This window comes from Crinia signifera, chromosome 19, assembly GCF_055691185.1.
Source record: "Crinia signifera chromosome 19, ASM5569118v1, whole genome shotgun sequence".
Classification (NCBI taxonomy): Eukaryota; Metazoa; Chordata; class Amphibia; order Anura; family Myobatrachidae; genus Crinia; species Crinia signifera.
The window spans coordinates 72307843-72326528 of record NC_139226.1 but is presented as its reverse complement, the minus strand read 5'-3'; the positions used below and the strand labels follow the sequence as shown (position 1 = coordinate 72326528).

The window sequence follows — 18686 nt, the reverse complement described above, 5'->3', positions numbered from 1 at the left end:
GGTCTGAGCTTGCGGGAGCTGCCTGACCACTCGGTCCTGCATTCGATGGTATGCGACCATCGAATGATGGGGGAGGTTCCCAGAGATGGAGGAGGTGTATACATGAGAAATCCACTCGTGCTCTGTGCGGTCAGCAGCTTACCGCATTCGGACGGAGTGAGCGATCCGTACGGAAGGCGGGGTTTAGGACACACGGTCCTGGCCGCATATTCGGCTCCGGCCGCACAGACCAGAATAAGGCCCTAAGTGAGATATTGGTGTACTATAATGCGGAACTACATGAACTACATGAAATCTCTGTTACAGTAAATATATGCTGGGTGTCCAGTATCTGTTTAATAGCCCCGATGTCGGTGTCAAAAGACAGGAGGATTTACTTTTGACATATTTAATTCAAGAGTCTTTAGAGTTTCAGAAGGACAAAAGAGAAAAAGAGAAAAGATTGTCTTCTTTTTTTGGCGCACAGGAAAGAGAATAGAATGGTTCAAGTGTTTATTATAATGTTTTTATAAAATTTAGCTTTTATTTATTTGTTTTAAAACTGCTTATTTAGTGAAATATTGATGCAATAAACAAAATTCATTTAAAAACGGTGTCAGTGTGTTTTTATTTCGTCCTTTTATTTGGCTTTATTCAGAGACTTGTGTTGAAATTGTGTTTAGATATCCAGACAATTTATCTCATCATGTGTACTCGTTACGAGCGATTGTTGTGGATATTGATGCAATATTTCCTCAATGGGTTAAATTTGCATCAGAAAGATCCTTTTAATCTGTTAATCCTCATTCAGAGACATGTATTGAGATTGTTTCTAGATATCTATCCTATTTATCTCATCATGTGTACTTGTACAAACAATTATTGCAAATATTGATACAATACTTCCTCAATGGGTAATGATTGTATCAGAAAGATCCTTCTCATCTATTTCATACTCTACGGATATATTTATAAATATTTGTATCAATCCTAGAGGGATGGGAGGGTAGCGACAGACAGATTTTTGTATTAACTGTCTTGTCTTGTTTTACACATGTGACGATATATATAGTAAATTTTGTATTTATTCAACAGCACATAACTCTGATTTTGTCTTGAGTGTTTAACTTTCTGTTTGGGATTTGTGACCTTTTCAGCATCTATGCCAGGGGTGTCCAAACTTTTTGTGACGAGGGCCAGATTTGGTGAAGTGAAAATGTGGAGGGCCGACCATTCAGCCTGACATTCTTAAAATCATTAATCACATCAGAATGGTCCCCCACTCTGCTCCCATTCACTCTGTCCCACAGCCTGCCCCCCTTCTCTTAATGTGCATCAGTGCCTCCATTCATTGTATGTCCCCACGCCTGACCCTTCTTCACTGTATGGCTCCCATTCACTGTATGACCCCCATTCACTATGTACCCCACTCTACCTCCATTCACTGTATATCCCCAAGCCTGCCCCTGCTCCCCCTTCTCTGAATGGCCATCACTGCCTCCATTCACTCTGTCCCCCACTCTGTCCCCATTCACTGTATGTCCCCCACTCTGCCCCCTCCCTTCTCTGTATGTTTTCCAGCCCCTTGTGTGAGTCAGAGGAAGGAGAGGCAAAGCAGAAACTGGAAGGACAGGAGATGCTTGGGCTCCCGCTGCTGCCCTCCTCCACTCTGCATGTTACGGGAGCAAGCTTCCCCCGTGCTGCACCCCCTCCCCAAACACTGCTGTCACTGTGATTGTGGAGTAGGGTGATATACGATTGCAGCAGCAGGGGTAGGACGCCAAACACATCTGACTGTGGCGGCCGGCACCTCCTCACTGCAGCAGACAGCAAGGTAAAGGTGCGCTCGCCAGGGCCCCACCTTTAGTGTCCTGTGCTGTGCTTCCCACATCTGGTGCTCTGCCTGCTTCCAACTGGAGGCTGCGGGCCACTTGAAATGATAGCACGGGCCGCATCTGGCCCCCGGGCCTGACTTTGGGCATGCCTGATCTATGCTATACAGCGCCCATGAATTTGTATAGTGTAGACACAATTATTATTCGAATAGTCTTCCGCTAATCCCCTATTATGCTGTATATTTATATTGGTTATATACTGGGATTGCGGTCCTTATTCAGTGTTGGTGTCAGTACAGCCTTATTGCCAACCAGTTAATTCTTATGAAGGAAAGTATATGTCACGATAATTTTTTATTCATTCAGGTTTGCTCTAATCCTGATATATGCAGTTTTCCTAACTAATGTGTTAGTGACTTTTACATATATATACAATCTTCCTTTATAGATTGCAGCGTTGTCTGATTTCCACACGCTGTTGGGTGATAGTTACCCTATTTATTTAATAACTGTTGATTCAGCTATAAGCAGTTTCCTCTATTGGTTACGACGCTGTATAATTTCAGAAGTTTCAGAAGGATGCTTGGAAGCCTCAACTAGGAATAGTGCACTTGCGTTGTATGTAAACAGGGAAGCAAAGTCAAAATATCCACTTGGAACTGTGGCGTCAACAGTTAAATACTAGACCAAGCTGGCAGAAGTCCTTTCATGGAACCATAGGATAGGACCGGACTGTTGTTTGGAACTGGACAGGAGTCTTTAGAATCCATTGGTGAACCGGGGTTGGGTGTACAGATACTCGAACCAGCTGAAACTGAAGGTGGCTGGAGCAGACAAACAGATGGGACTGAACTGAGTTTAGATGATTGAAACAATTGGATAGAACTGTATTGAGTCCGGAGACATTAGAATCGTCTGGAACCAGAGGAGTATTTGGAACAGCAAATAGGATCAGATTGAGTGCAGAGATATCAGAGTCATCTGGAACCAAAGGAATCTTCAGATGGACAGATGGAACCAGATTGATTATATATGAGCCTACTATTGGGACACTTACCTATTATATTATTGGCACACCAAACGCCTGATGAACTACAAGAACCAGGACCCACGATTGGGACCTTGCTTCCACAAGTGCAGCGCCTTTGCTTCAACTTGACCCCTCTTAAAAGAGGCTGTGATTGCTACTGCCTTGGGACTAAAGCTTTGTTCCTAAAGCACCAGGATTGGATCAACATAAGGGCTGTTTCACACAGTACGGTTCCTGCCGCACGGTGAAATCCCGTACGGTCAGGGAGCCGCGCCGCACTCAGAATTTTATAATGGCAGGGATGGCCACAGCCCGGCAGCCGTCCCTTCCAGTGGGGGGATCCGGCTGCAGCCGTGCGGCCGGGCCGTGGCCGTCCCGTGTGAATGGACACAATAGTGTCCATTCACAACTGCTGAGTGCGGCACGGCTCCCTGGCCGTACGGGATTTCACCGTGCGGCAGGAACCGTACTGTGTGAAACAGCCCTAACCATCAAGGAACTGGTAACAAATCAAGCTGCCTAGCAATACTGGAAAAGGGCACTAGTCCTGAGAATATTTATTCTAGGACTGACTACCCTCTCACCAAGCGCAGTTGTTTGCACACCTCACAAAAGTTGGTTTGTTATATTCTGGATATTATCCAGCCTAGTGAGCAACTCTTGCAGGAACTGGAGGACTTGCCCTTATGCAGCAATTGGATTTCTACCTGGGCTGCCAATTGTTGTACCAGGCCAGTCACAAGACTCAGGGCAGGATGCACTATCCTCCACCACCAGTTACTGCCCCCCTCTGCCGGCTACTGCAATGATACTAATCGCATATGGTCTAACATATGCAATTAGTATAGCAATGGGCAGCTCTTGCGATAAGAGCTGCCCATTGTGAAGCAGCCTGTGGAGGGTGAGCAGGTCCCCAGCAGCTCCCCCTCCCTCCCTTACACGGCTGCTGCAGTGAGGAGGTCACTGTTCCAGGCAGTACAGCACTGTGCTGCCCAGGCACAGGTGAGGAAGGGGTCAGCGGGGGTCTGTGGGGGGTCGGCGGGGATCCATGCGGGGTGGCACTGGGTTGCGTTGAGAAGCCTATATGCTAGTATGGGGTATCACCAGCTTTTGCTGGTGATACCCCCGCAGCAAAAACCCAGCGTGCGCTTGGTCCCAGCTTTAGTCCCAAGGTCCTGCATATCAAAATGCAGTTAAAAACCCCAATAACAGTGTTTTTACTGCATTTTTCACTTAGTGCATGCCTCCCTCTGTCCTTTGGCTTGATCCATTTGGGGGCAGTAGAAACTGTCATGCCTGAGGGATTTGTCTGACCTCTTTGAGTGACTTGCTCTGGGGCTGAAGAGCATTGGAAGTTTTAAAGATGTGGTTTTTCCACAGGAATGAGATTACCAGTGGCATAACTATGGAGGGTGCAGGGGGTGTACTTGTTATGGGGCCCGCTGCTAGTCAGGTGTTTCAAGGGCCCGTGGGTCCAGGAAGCGACCCCCTGCACTGTGATTTAAAAAAAATGTTTACTTAGTGTATGCACACCACCGCGGGTTCCCAGGGAGGCAAGCAGGCCGAAAATGAGTGACAGCAGCCGTGCATCGCATCTCCCGCCAGCAGCAGGACTGCCGAGCTGACAAGCGGCACTATAGAAACAGCGGCAGCAAGGTACAGTGTCCTACTGTTAGAAGCAGCAGCACCAGCCCAATAAGCACTGCAGCACAACTCGGCCAGCGTCACTACAGAGAAAGCTGTAGCAGCATTGTGGAGCAGTCAGTGTCCCCTCTTTAAGCAACACAATGAGCGGATGATATCCTCTAGTAACAGCATTAAGCCAGTGACTCTGAGCAGCCACCACTACAACTGGGACGAGGACACTGCCACTGGCTGGCTTAATGCTGTTACTAGAGGGGATCTGGGACCAATGTTAGACAGCACTTACATAGACAGCCATTACATCAACAGCATTAGTTCGACAGCTCAATAGGTCGACATGCTTTTAGGTCGACATACCATTAGGTCGACATGTCATTAGGTCGACATGTCATTAGGTCGACAGCTCATTAGGTCGACAGCTCATTAGGTCGACATGTTTTTAGGTCAACACTGCCATTAGGTCGACAGTGTCTATGTCGACAGTCAAAAGGTCGACATGGGTTTTTTCACTGTTTTTTGGCCGAAATGTCGACACAGTCGACATGGACACAGTTTGAAGTGAACCGCAGCCCCTCGCTTCGCTCGCTATGCTTCGGGCACGGTGCCTTGCTGCGCTCAGCACACTATTTTATTCTCCCTCCACGCCCTAGTGGATAGTAGGGCATGAAATACCGCCTGTCGGCACATGTCGGCTCAAAAAACAGTGAAAAAAAACCATGTCGACCTTTTGACTGTCGACATAGACACTGTCGACCTAATGGCAGTGTCGACCGAAAAACATGTCGACCTAATGAGCTGTCGACCTAATGAGCTGTCGACCTAATGACATGTCGACCTAAAAGCATGTCGACCTATTGAGATGTCGAACTAATGGTGTCGATGTAATGGCTGTCTATGTAAGTGCTGTCTAACAATAGTATTAAGGAGGCAGTGTATGTACATTAGAGGCTATGTATGTATATAAAAGAGATGCTAAGTATATGTGTGTGTATGTATGTAAAAGATCGGCTGTGTGTGTGTGTGTGTGTGTGTATACAGTATGAGAGCAACGGTGTATGTTTATATGTATGAGAGCAGTGGTGTATGGATGTATATATGAGGCAACACTAACCACACTTCTTGTGCGGCACTAGCCATACAGACTCTGGAGAAGACCTGAGTTGGAAAGCCCATTTTTTGGCTATGGGGCCCACAAAGGTCTAGTTACGCCTCTGGAGATTACCATAGAGTGGGAGGTATAGTCCCAGGCCCAAAGGCGTGGCCAAATAGTGGATGGTCAGGAGCAATAGTTGTAGAATGATCTGCAGGAACCAGAACTGAGTCTTTGAATCAGCTGGAAGCAATGAGGACCTTGGCCAGACCAGAACCATAGGAATACTGGAATCAGCTGTAACCAAAGGAGACTGTGACTGGGCTGGAACTGGAGGAATACTGGAATTGACTGAAAGCAAAGGAGACGTGATGAGACTGGAACTGACACTGGTGAAGATGTGCAGGAATAGGCTGGAAAAGAAAAAAAGTGAGTCAACAAGTCTAGCCGATAGTGAACATCGATAGTATCACTGGAAAGAATGAAGCAGTACCGCACACTGCAGGTAAGTAACTTGAGCTCTGATGATATACCAATAACACAGGCAGAAGAAGGTCACCAATGATGACAGTTGCCAATGATTGACACCAATGGTGGCTGATATAGATAGTGACTCTGATGGTGGATGTAATAGAAGATGGTACAACTAGGAATGAGCAGGGAAACTGTAGACACAATCGCAGTGATAGATGGCAACTGATTGTGACCAATGTTAGATCCAGGACAGATGGCAGGGGTATGTCATCAATGATATGATATGATAACTTGCAACTCTTCTCTGTGCAGCATCCAACATTGGTCCTTATTCATGTTGACATTCCTCCTATTCTGGTATCTGCATTCCATCTCCTTGATATTGTAATAAAATCTTTCTCTCTGATCTTTATTTACAGCACCGAGATTTTTGTGAAATAGTATGCAGCTGGTACACACTATAACATATTGTCTATGAATAATGACATTAAAGATTTTTCTTAAACTATATACCTGTAGTGCATATACGCTAAACAATATTGGGTATCCAGAGATGTGATTGTGTACTCGCTCTCTATACATGCAGTTGTTGGCAATATAGAAAAAATGAGCTGCATGTACAAACAACGAAGGACATCGTTAACATCCCATGGGAGCACAAATCGTTTACAATATTAGAATACACACTTATGATGATATTACCAAAGATATTACTGGAAAGAACCACAATGAGCTATATTGTTTGTAATAACACTTAGGCCTTTATTCAGATCCGATCACATTACAATTTTGTTTGGAAAATGGGCAAAACCATGTTCACTGCAGGTGGGGCAGATGTAACATGTGCAGAGAGAGTTAGATTTGTGTGAATTATTTTGTTTCTGTGCAGGGTAAATACTGACTGCATTATTTTTACACTGCAATTTAGATTTCAGTTTCAACACACCCCACCCCACCTAAATTTAACTCTCTCTGCATGTTACATCTGCAGTGCACATGGTTTTGTCCATTTTCCAAACAAATTTGTACTGCATTCAGATCTGCATAGGGGCCTTGTGTGTACCCAGCTTAAGTAAAAATTCAGGAAGCACCTTTAAACTCAAATAGCAACCAAGTCTTTGTATTTCATTAAATACATCACATCATATCTTCCACAATTCATTTAGAGTTAAGGCCCATACACACTAGAAGACATTGACCCCAATATCGCTCATAAAGGGGCTTCCGGACCTGCAGCTCAATCTGGACAATATCGCTCATGTCGCTTATGCACATTGTTCCTATGTGTGGCAGTGAAAACGACATGAGCGTTATTGTCTGTGAGCTGCTCCCTAGCTCCTATCACTTCACCTGCCTGTAGCAGCTTCTCCTCAGTGGCCCAGGATATCAGGCAAGGGACCAATGCATGAAGATCCATCTGGCTTCCCCTGTAATGAAGTCAACGGCAGGAGGGGGCAGAGCTTCATGGGCCAGACGGGGGAAGAGCTCCAGAGGGGGTGAAGCTACATGATCTGGAGGGGGCAGAGCTACACGGGACAAAGGGGCACAGGACAAAGGGTTGATGTAATGAACCCTTGATTGATGATCTAGGTAGATTAGAGGAATGGTCAAGAGCATGGCAATTACAGTTTAATGCCAAAAAAAGCAAAATCATGCACTTGGGTCTCAAAAATCCAGACTAAAGGCTAAATATAGTATAAATGGCACTATAATGGAAACTACTGAGGAAGAGAGGGATCTAGGTGTCACTATTTCAGGGGACTTAAAGGCAGGTAGGCAAAGTAACAAAGCAACGAAAAAGGCAAGTCAGATGCTGTTTTCAGTTCTAGAGTACTGTGTTCAGTTCTGGAGTCCATATCTCCAAAAGGATATAAATACATTAGAGACTGTACAAAGAAAGGCAACTGAAATGGTGCATGGTCTACATGACAAAACATACCAGGAAAGACTAAAAGATCTTAATATGTATACTTTAGAGCAGAGAAGGGAAAGGGGGGACATGATAGAAACTTTCATATATATCAAGGGTTATAACAAGATACAGGTGGGAGACATTCTTCACAGGAACAGGAGCAACAGAACACGAGGACATGCACTGAAACTAGGGGGAATTCAGGCGAAATTAGAGGAAGAATTCCTTCACAGAAAGAGTAGTAGATAAGTGGAATAGCCTCCCATCAGAGCTGGTAGAGGCAAATACAGTAGAACAGTTTAAACATGCTTGGGATAGGCATATTGATATCCTTACAAAAAACAAAAGATCAAATATGGTTTGAGGAAACATGTTTAATAAAGGGACAGACTAGATGGACTAGAAGCAGCGCTACTACTGTTGGCAACTGGCATGGGCATTAGATGTAAGCAGCACTAATACTGTCGGCATTTGGTGTGGACGTTACATGTAATTAGTGCTACTACTGTTGGCTACAGGTGTGAGAGTTATGTGTAAGCAGTGCTACTACAGTCTGTTACTGTTGTGGGCGTTATGTGTAATTAGTGCTACTACTGTTGGCTACAGGTGTGAGAGTTATGTGTAAGCAGTGCTACTACAGCCTGTTACTGGTGTGAGCATTATGTGCAATTAGTGCTACTACTGTTGGCAACTGGTGTGGGCATTACATGTAATTAGTGCTACTACTGTCGGCTACTGGTTCAGGTGTACGGGTAAGCAGTGCTACTACTGTCACTACTGGTGTGGGCATTAAGTGTAATAAGTGCTACTACTGTTGGCGACTGGTGTGGGTGTACACAGTGGCGTAAGTTCATCCATGTAGCCCAGAGGCAAGATATAAGCCCCCCTGTCAGAGAGTGAGAGAGAGAATGTCAGGGAGGGAGGGGGGAGTCAGGGAAAGTGACGAAATGAGAGGGTAAAGTGAGAGAGTGTCAGGGTTAGAAAGGGGTTGGGATCATTTGGTCTACAGCATTATGGTCGACAGTCATTAGGTCGACACCATTAGTTCAACATGGGTCTAGGTTGACATGGGAAAAGGTTGACATGGTTCTAGGTCGGAAGGTCCTTAGTTCAACAGGTCGTTAGTTCGACAGGTCATTAGTTCGACATTGTCTAGGTCGACAGTCAAAAGGTCGACATGGGTTTTTTTCAGTTTTTTTTTACCTGAATGTCAACACAGTCAACATGGACACATTTTAAAGTGCACAGCATCCCCTCGCAATGCTCGCTGCGCTCGCGATGCGTCGGGCACACTATTTTATTCTCCCACCACGCCCTAGTGGATGGTAGGGCATGAAATACCGCCTGTCAGCACATGTCAGCTCAAAAAACTGTGAAAAACCCCATGTTGACCTTTTGACTGTCAACCTAAACAATGTCAAACTAATGACCTGTCGAACTAACGACCTGTCGAACTAATGACCTTTCGACCTAGAACCATGTCGACCTCTTCCCATGTCGACCTAGACCCATGTCGACCTTTTCCCATGTCAACCTAATGGTGTCAACCTAATGACTGTCGACCATAATGCTGTAGACCAAATTATCTCATCCATTAGAAAGAGTGTGTCAGAGGAGAGGGTGCCTGAGTTTGAGAGGGAAAGAGAAGAGGAGGGTGAGAGAGATACAGCATAATGGATGAGAGCATGGGAGGAGAGAAGTGGTTAAATAACGAGGGGTGATAGAGGGTGTTGGGAACAGAGAGGGGTTAGAGAGACGGATAAGGTAGAGGAATAGAGGGGGTCAGTCAAAGAGAGAGATGGGTGAGAGAGAGTAGCATCAGACAGAGAGAGAAAGTGAGAGGGGTGAGAGGGGGGTTAGCAAAAGGGAGATAGAGGGATAAGAGGGGGGTCAAGCAGAGAGAGAGAGAGAGAGGGGGGCGTGTCAGGCAGAGAGAGAGGGGTATCAGGCAGAGATATGGGGAGTCAAGCAGAGGGTGAGAGAGTTTCAGGCAAAAAGAGAGAGAGGGGAGAAGGGGTGTCAGGCAGAGAGAGAGTGGTATCTATGTAGTCATTGTTCTGACAGCAATACCAGGCTTTTTTAAAGCAGAATAGTCACACAACATACATACAGCTGGATGTTAATTAATATTTTTTTTTGTTGTCAAGTTGGCGATTATATAGGTTGAGCAGTATTGATGTGTACACATGGTACAAATTGCCATTCGATTTTTACTACAGGTTGAGTATCCCTTATCCAAAATGCTCGGGACCAGGAGAATTTTGGATAATGGATTATTCCGTATTTCGGAATATTTTAATATTTCAATGATGTATTTTGAAGTATCTTGCATTTATGCTGTATAAACACATAATATACACACAAATATATTTTATTACCACATAAAATACACACAAATATATTTTAATTGTTCAAAAAACAAGGTTTCAAAACGTGAAACAAAATGTGTGTACTATCTCAGCACTGAATTTGAATGCCAAGCAATCATTGTCTTGCACATATATAGTGCCAGTTACATATCATGTCCCCAGTGATGCTGTTACAAATGTCCCCAGTGAGTTTTTAGCAAAAAAAAAATTTTTTTTCACTTTCTGGAATGTCCGTATTTCGGAATAATTCGGATAACGGATATTCGGATACGGGATACTCGACCTGTATATAGTCGGGATTCATATACATCAAATGGAGATCAAACATGTTTTTAACCTTTTAATCCCAATTCGATGTCGATGCGCGCTCCTGTTGAGCAGAAATCGAATAGCCAAAAAGACAGTGCAGCAATGACTATATAGTACAGATCTGTACTATATAGTAAAAATTTAATGCATGCATTTTTGGCTTGCCATGTGATTCGATCCCGATCGAATCGGGATCGGATAGCAAGGCTATCGCACTATGTGTAAACAGCATATCATTTCTAAGAAAATATGTTTATTGTCAACTTATTTTCTCTTCCAGGTCAGTCAGAATTGCCGTGGGCTCTGGTGGGAATGTGTAACCAACAGTCATGATGGAATCAAAACATGTAATCAATATGATTCCATATTAGCAGAACATCCATGTGAGTAAAATATTTGAAAGCCTTCATGCATACCCATTTCCTCTGGTCTGTCCTTCTAGCCTAATGATAATAATAACATTGGAGCGGGTACAAGCTTGTGACGTCACTCAGGCGCTGCACACACAACTCCCCCCCCCCCCCTACACACATAAACAGAGTTTGGACGTGCCTGTGTTGTCTGGACCTCACTCCAGAACTGCTCAGTCGCCATCCCCGCAATGCACCCCATCACTTCCCCATTTGTCCCTTAGACTGCTTGTAAGGCCACATATGTGTGTGTGCATATCTGCAAAAAAAAAATATATATGGTACTTGTTTCCTAGCACGGCGCCCATCGCATCGCATACCATAAGGCATACGATGGTATGCGATGCAATGTTATGCGATGGCAGCCGACGATATACAATTTTAAATTGTATACCATTGCATTGTATGCCATTGTATGTCATATACAATGGTATACGATAAAAAATTGTATAAGAACCCTAATGGGTGCTTACAATGTTAAAAGCACCCCCACGCCACCCCCACTATCAACACCAACCCGAAGCGTGACGAGCGCAGCGAGCCCGCGAGGGGCGGTGGTACGTGTCCTCCGACCTTTTCATACCCCCACTATCCACGTCAGCATGGAGTTGATTTTAGATAGTGTGGCGAGCACAGCGAGCCACCGAGCCCGAAGCGTAAAAATCATATAGGGGCTTATACAATTTAAAATCGCATCGCATTCGGGCATATGGCATGCGATGCGATGCCATACAACTTAATATCGTGGGCGCCGTGCTAGGAAACAAGTACCAAAAATATATATATATATAAATATATATATATATATACTGTAAAGTTATAACAAACCAGTGTTGGATTCAGGGGGAGGAAAGGCACCAAGGCAATTTTTATTTAGCAATTATCAATGCTACAGACGGCTCAGGGCTGAACATCATTGTGCATGGCTTTCTGCATACCTCCCAACTTTTGACGTGAGGAAATAGGGACACTCGCGCGGAAAATCGGGACTGTCCCTCTAAAATCGTGACAGTTGGGAGGTATGCTTTCTGGGAGCTGTCGTGGGAAGAGAAACTGGAGGAGAGGCACAGCACTGAGTGGTGCGCATGGTACTATATGCGGATGCCTGCCCACCTACAGTAACTGCCTACAAACATTTGGGCTGAAACGTAATAGGGTGTGATTTTTTAGAAATGTGCAATTTTTGGTCAAAAAATGTCCGAATTCTAACATTTTCCAAAAATCGCACATGTATTAGGGTGCAAATTGCAGTTAAAAATCTTACTTTTTGCCACAAAATTCACACATTTTGACCTGTCAATATTTGGTCACACTTCAATTCGCATCCAGATGTTTTTCTAATTGTCTGTGCATCAATTTCATCAAGCATTGGTCCCTTCCTCCCTCCACCACAAAACATGTCCCCTTTCTGACATTTGTACTAACCATAGCAAAAAACTGATCCTTATCTATTGGACAGCACCGACCGCCCCGTCACTATGTGATCTGAAAAAGCTAATTATTCCAACTTTTGCTTTTTGACAAATGCACGATAATGCTTGGACTCTACGCTACCACAGAATCTTTCCTTCTTAAATGGAGACTTTAGATCACCTTGTTAGAACACTTCAATACGCTCAAGTTATGACTGACCAATATCCGTGTACTATTACTCATCCTAATGTATACCTATTTCGAACCGCTCCGAAACTCAGTCTTAATTGACTATTCCTCTAAGTTTAATATTGGGATCCACTCAATGACGAAGTGTATTAAACTACTGTATAGAATATCATTATGTGATGTATTACATGCACACTCAATGCCCCTCATATGTCTACCCCACCCCTCTCCCTCCCCCTCTGTCTTTCGTCACCTCAAGTCTATATGCTCAATATGCCTCATGCCTATTAGGCATTTAATACTATGGGTGACATTTAATTGGATGCAAATGTTAGTCACTTCTCAAATTCACACCTTATCGCACCATTTCGCACTTTTTGAAATTGCTTTTTTTTTCTCCAAAACTGATCATTTAATGGGATGCGAAAATGTGCCCAAAAAGTGCGAAGAGGTGCGATTTGGTGCGAATGTATGACACAGTAATGTGCGATTTCCGGCACAGGTCATGTGCGATTTTCTGACTAACCAAAATTCGAATGACTACACTGCCTCTGCATACCAAACAACCCCCTAACCTATTGGCCCACCTAAGTCCCATACAATATGTATCACACCCTCTATATAAAGGGGCACAGATGCCATTTTGATCTTTGGAAGGTATTAAGGTGAGAAGAATGGACAGGAGAGGAGCAGTGTGTGGGAGTGCAGGTGGCAGAGGCAGCAGTGGGCCATTCCCAGCCAACAGCAGCATCAGAGGAGCCAGGGGGAGAGGCAGCAGAGGCACATTAAGAGCCAGCAGTGTCAGAGGGAGAGGCACTGTGCCAGCCAGCATGGCCACAACAAGGCCTGGGCAAGGGAGGACCCCGGAGGAGCAGGCACAGCTGGAGGAGGTGGAGGACCCTCTTGCATTCCCATCTTATACCCTCGGACAGGAGGGCCTGTTCACCACACAGTCCGAGAAGGAGCTGCAGGAGGGACACATCTCTGAGGTCGACTGGCCTGAGGTGGAGGAAGATGGAGGTGAGGAGCAGGAGGATGCTGCCCTGGAGGAGGAGGGGGACATGGCCGCAGAGGAGGTTGAGGAGGAGCCAGAAAGTGCTCGCACCCAAAGTGGCAGCAAAGTGCGATTGTCATACAAAGAAAATGTGGCCCTTGTCCGCGCCATAGTGCCCATATTTGACAGGCTGCTGGGGAAGCACAATAACAGGACCACTGTGCAGCGGAAGAGGGCCATGTTGGAATCCATCACTGGCGCAGTCAATGCCGTTAGCAGCCACAAAAGAAGTGTTAGAAATGTGGAAAAAAGGTTTAATGACATCAAAAGACTACTGAAATGGTGATAGAACTAAAAGAGGCCAGCCGCACTGGAGGAGGTACCAGCCAACCAGTTACATACACTTTGTATGAGAAGCAACTGAAAAGAATCATCCCACCAGAGGTCCTTCCTGGGCTCATTTTGCTGACACTGATAGACCACCAACGCCGCCCCAAGCTGGTAAGTGTTTACACATTTTCATGTACATGAACCATTGCAATGTTTTCTAACTGTAATGTTCTCTTTTAATGTTTGCATAACATTAGTGCTGCTGTGGCACTACATATCCCAGCAAGGTCAACTTATGTACAGTTCATAAAACTCAATTGTTGGTGATGCTGGGTCAGGTAGTTCAACAACTGCTGGTATTGTTCAAATGCCTAGCAAATTATGTTACAGGTTCAAATTGGTGAGGGCCAAAACATGTTTTAAAATCAGTAATAGCAAGAACGCCTCCATAGTGCATTATTTCAGGCATGAATTTTTATATCAATATTTTTTACAATATTTTTATTTTATGTATAACCACACATGTGTGTCCCAGGGAAAAAACACGTTCCGCATGTTATGATGCATGCAGGAAATAAATGTAGTCCATGCAATATTTGTAACGAGTGTCCACCATTTTGTTTGCAGATCCACATTCCTGAAGTGCTCACGCACCCCACACAGGCCGATGCATACGTCCGGATTCAGAGGCTGCAAGCAAAATATATGCAAAAACATTACTCATACAGTACACACACGTATGTAACATGCACAGTAGCCTATATTATAATGTACTCCACCCCCCCCCCCCCTACTGTTAACCAAATATAGATTAAATGTCACCTACAATGTTCCAATAACTTGATGAAGCATGTTTAATTCTGAACACCTGCTAATTAAACAAATGTAATATAGGGTTATGGCTGGCAAAATAGCACATTACAGTGTTGCCAGATATGAGAATGAGTGATAGGACTCTCACCGAATGGTATTGTCCACACAAAGAATGCAGACAACAAAGGCATTGTCTGCATTCTTTGTGTGGACAATACCATTCGGTGAGAGTCCTATGTTTCATATCCCTGCTGTATGTATTTTAATTGTATGTGAATAAAGCGGTATTACACTATACCAGCTTTTTTTATTTCATATGCTACAAGTGAAAAAGTGGACCACGTGGGAATCATACGGTGATTTGACCGCCCCCATGCAAGCTGTTTCAGTCTACCTTAAAAAGTAGACCAACTGAAAGGGTACGAGTCCCCCTATGTCCATTAAGGATTGGATACTACTACTACTGATTTAGGACTGTGTTTAGTCTACCATAACAGTATCACACTATTGTTGTTTTTCGTTTCTTTTGTATTTTTGGGTATCTGTCCTATGAACCTGTGGAGATAACCCCTGTTGAGCAGCGCCTAGAGGACAGTGTTGTTATTTTCTTGTTCGGATTTGTGCTTTGTATGTAAGGTGATTCATACCCTCCAACACTACCTAAGGCAGCGACCCAGCGCACTGTTAATCCAGAAAAACCCTTTGTATTAATGCTCAATCTAATTTAAAAAAAGGAAAAATTATTATAAAAATACGGTAAATGGGCAGATAATTGCCAACAATTAACAAGATCACAATGATTTGAAAATAATACCCTGCTCAGGGATACAGCGGTTTCTTCAGAAGGATTGAATTGTCATTACAATGCTTCTGAAGAAACCGCCGTATCCCTGTAGTGGAGAAACGCGTCAAGGACAATCACTTTGGGACATACCACCCTGACTCCTATTCAGCACACCCTTGCATCACCCTGAAGGACTGCACAGAAGCGCCCACCGCCTCCTGCGTACAGCCGCACTCCACTGTTCATACAAGTGCCTGCAGACTGTGGAGCCGGACACGGAGGACCTGTTCATCGCATACAGGTCAGTGAGGCTTGCTCCCAGCATCATTCCCAGCTGAAGCTCGATTTGTATAGCTAGAGCCGGAGCGGGTTGAAGCGAGCCCACCACATCAATCTTCCTCCCAAACTGCCACAGAGTCTGGGCGCTGGGTACACACTAAAGGAACTCTTGCGGCCAAGAAATCTATTATGCACCAGTCACCAGGGTGATCATACATCTAAATATAATCAAGGCTATGACCAACTAGACTCTGTAATTTGCATATCTCCTTAAAGGTTATTTAAAGGACTACCACCCGTTTTTACATACCCTGATGTACACAGGGCTTTTTTCATATTGACTTCATAAAGGGAAGGTTTAGTCCCAATAAACAACTCAAGAGATTTCAAGTTACCCTGAGCAGGGTATTATTTTCAAATCATTGTGATCTTGTTAATTGTTGGCAATTATCTGCCCATTTACCGTATTTTTATAATAATTTTTCCTTTTTTTAAATTAGATTGAGCATTAATTCTAAATGTCTATCGTTTAATATTTTAATTATTTTAGTCAATAAATTGTAATAACTTTTTCCAAGATGTGTGGCGCTTTCTAGTATCTTTATTCAACTAAGCATATTTTTGCAGTGACGCAAATTATATAGATCACTCATTCTCATTTCCTTCATTGGCAATTTCCAGAATTGTCTCTGGGAGCAGCCAAAGCATATCCCAATTAACACCTATCAGTGTGTATGCATATATATAGGTGCACTGATTAGTGGAGCATTTTCAGAAACCATTGCGCCCGATTGTCTTCTTTTTATATATATTTTTTTGCCAGATTGGTTGCCAGATATGCTGGCCATGGCATGGAGTAACTGAAACCCACTACATAGCAACGGAAGCATTTTTTATGTTAAAAAACCAGCAGACAGATCTAACATCACAGCATTAAACAATACATGTATTACTGTACAGTATCCATTGTTATTTGCCATAACCAAAAAAACACCTTAAATGCACTATGACATATACTACACACTTATATATGCATTTCCACAGGATCATCACAACTAGTGGTGCAAACATCCGACACACCACAAATGATGGAAGAAGAAACAGAAATAATTCTTCAACCACTCGATGCATTCTCACCTGAGGAGGAAAACACACAGACAACCATCACTCAAAGGCCCTCAAATGTGCTGCCACCCCAGCAAACAACATCCACCCAACCATTCCCTACACCATCTACAGCAGATGAATTAGCACGCTCATTAGATTAATTTAAGCATAAACAAATAACGTTTATGGAGATACAAAGCCATCAAATGGGCAACATGCAAGGTTACCTTAGAAATATCTTTCAGCAACTTAATAAAGTGGGCAACAGTGTCTGTGTAAGTGTGGGCACACAAGTAAGAATGGCTGCCACCCTGGACACACGTCTGGGCGAGATCAGCCAGGCCCTACAGGTCCAAAATAAAAATGTAGCCATACTAAAGGAGAGTGTACATCTGGGGTAGCCAACCCTAGTCCTTGAGAGCTACCAACAGTGCATGTTTTGCAGGTCTCCTCACAGAATCGCAAGTGAGCTAATTAGCTCCATCTGTGTATCTTTTAAAATGTGTCAGTGATTAATGAGTGCAGCTGTGCAGCAGCTAGGTTGTCTGGAAAATGTTAACTGTTGGTAGCTCTCGAGGGCTAGGGTTGGCTACCACTTGTGTACATGGTCAAACACAAGCAATAACAGCACAAACTAGTGCATTGGTCGCCCTGCAGACACAATTAAATAACCAAGAAATAAATGTATATGGGGCAGCAACTTCCACAATTAGCAGTGTGTCAAGTACACCAAACTTTTCCCCCACATAGGAGTGTGCGAACCAGGGGTGGCCTTGGTTCAGGGGCAAAGGCGGCTGTGCATGTACACAGGTTGCAAAAAAATTATGTTGTAATATGCACATGTTGATTTATGATGAACAATACTTTTTACTTGTATAATTTGAACATTGCTTACATTAGTAAACTTGTTCATTTACAGTAATATGTGTCTGTGTTTTTTATCATCGTAATGATTGGGTGGTTTAACATGAAATGGTGTAATCCACAATGCTAATGTACAGTTAGCTTGTTACAATATATTGCTGCTGTAGGACATTTTTTTAATGGCATGCACTACTGTATTTAGTTACTTACCAGCATGTGAACACCAAAGGATACCTCAGGTTATGCAGCTTATTTCATTGGGGTCCCACTACTCCCCTAAATACTGGTAATATTGTATGGTAATTGGTTTGTGTTATGTAAACACACTTAAAGAAAAGGTACATGGTAGTATATTTCAAAAAGGCAATTACCTGAGAAATACTGCATTATGATCTCCACAGTGGCGTAACTATAAATTTTGCTCTCCCCAGCCAAAAAAGTTTTTAGCACCCCCCCCATGCCCCATACACATTACATCACACATCATAATGCCCCTTACACTACATGCCACATGCCATAATTAAACCTTACACTATGGGCGGAATTTAATGCCGCCCGAGTTCAGTGCAGTGCGAGATGTCTGCCGAACTCAGACATTTTCAAAGGGGAATTAACTGGTTTTGCCTTGTAATTCCCCTTTAACCCCTTCCCGACATTTGACGTACATTTACGTCATGGCCGGGATGTACTTCCCGACACATGGCATAAATGTACGTCATGCCATTTAACTGTCACCGCGTCTATAGACGCGGTGACAGTTTAAACATGTCTGCTGTCCCTGACAGCAGACATGTCCCTGCATGCCCAGGGGGGGCTGCGATGCCGCCCCCCCGTCGGCGATCGCTGTGATTGGCTGTTCAG

General features: G+C 44.0%; 1 protein-coding gene across 1 annotated transcript in view; it reads left to right on the top strand.

Moving 5' to 3' along the window:
• LOC146041563 (claudin-16-like) overlaps positions 1–18686 on the top strand; it is a 138594-nt gene that overhangs the window by 20597 nt on the left and 99311 nt on the right. The window contains exon 4 of the mRNA XM_083161517.1: positions 10923–11025. Coding sequence (XP_083017643.1) covers positions 10923–11025 — 103 coding nt within the window. The remainder of the gene's footprint in view (positions 1–10922; positions 11026–18686) is intronic.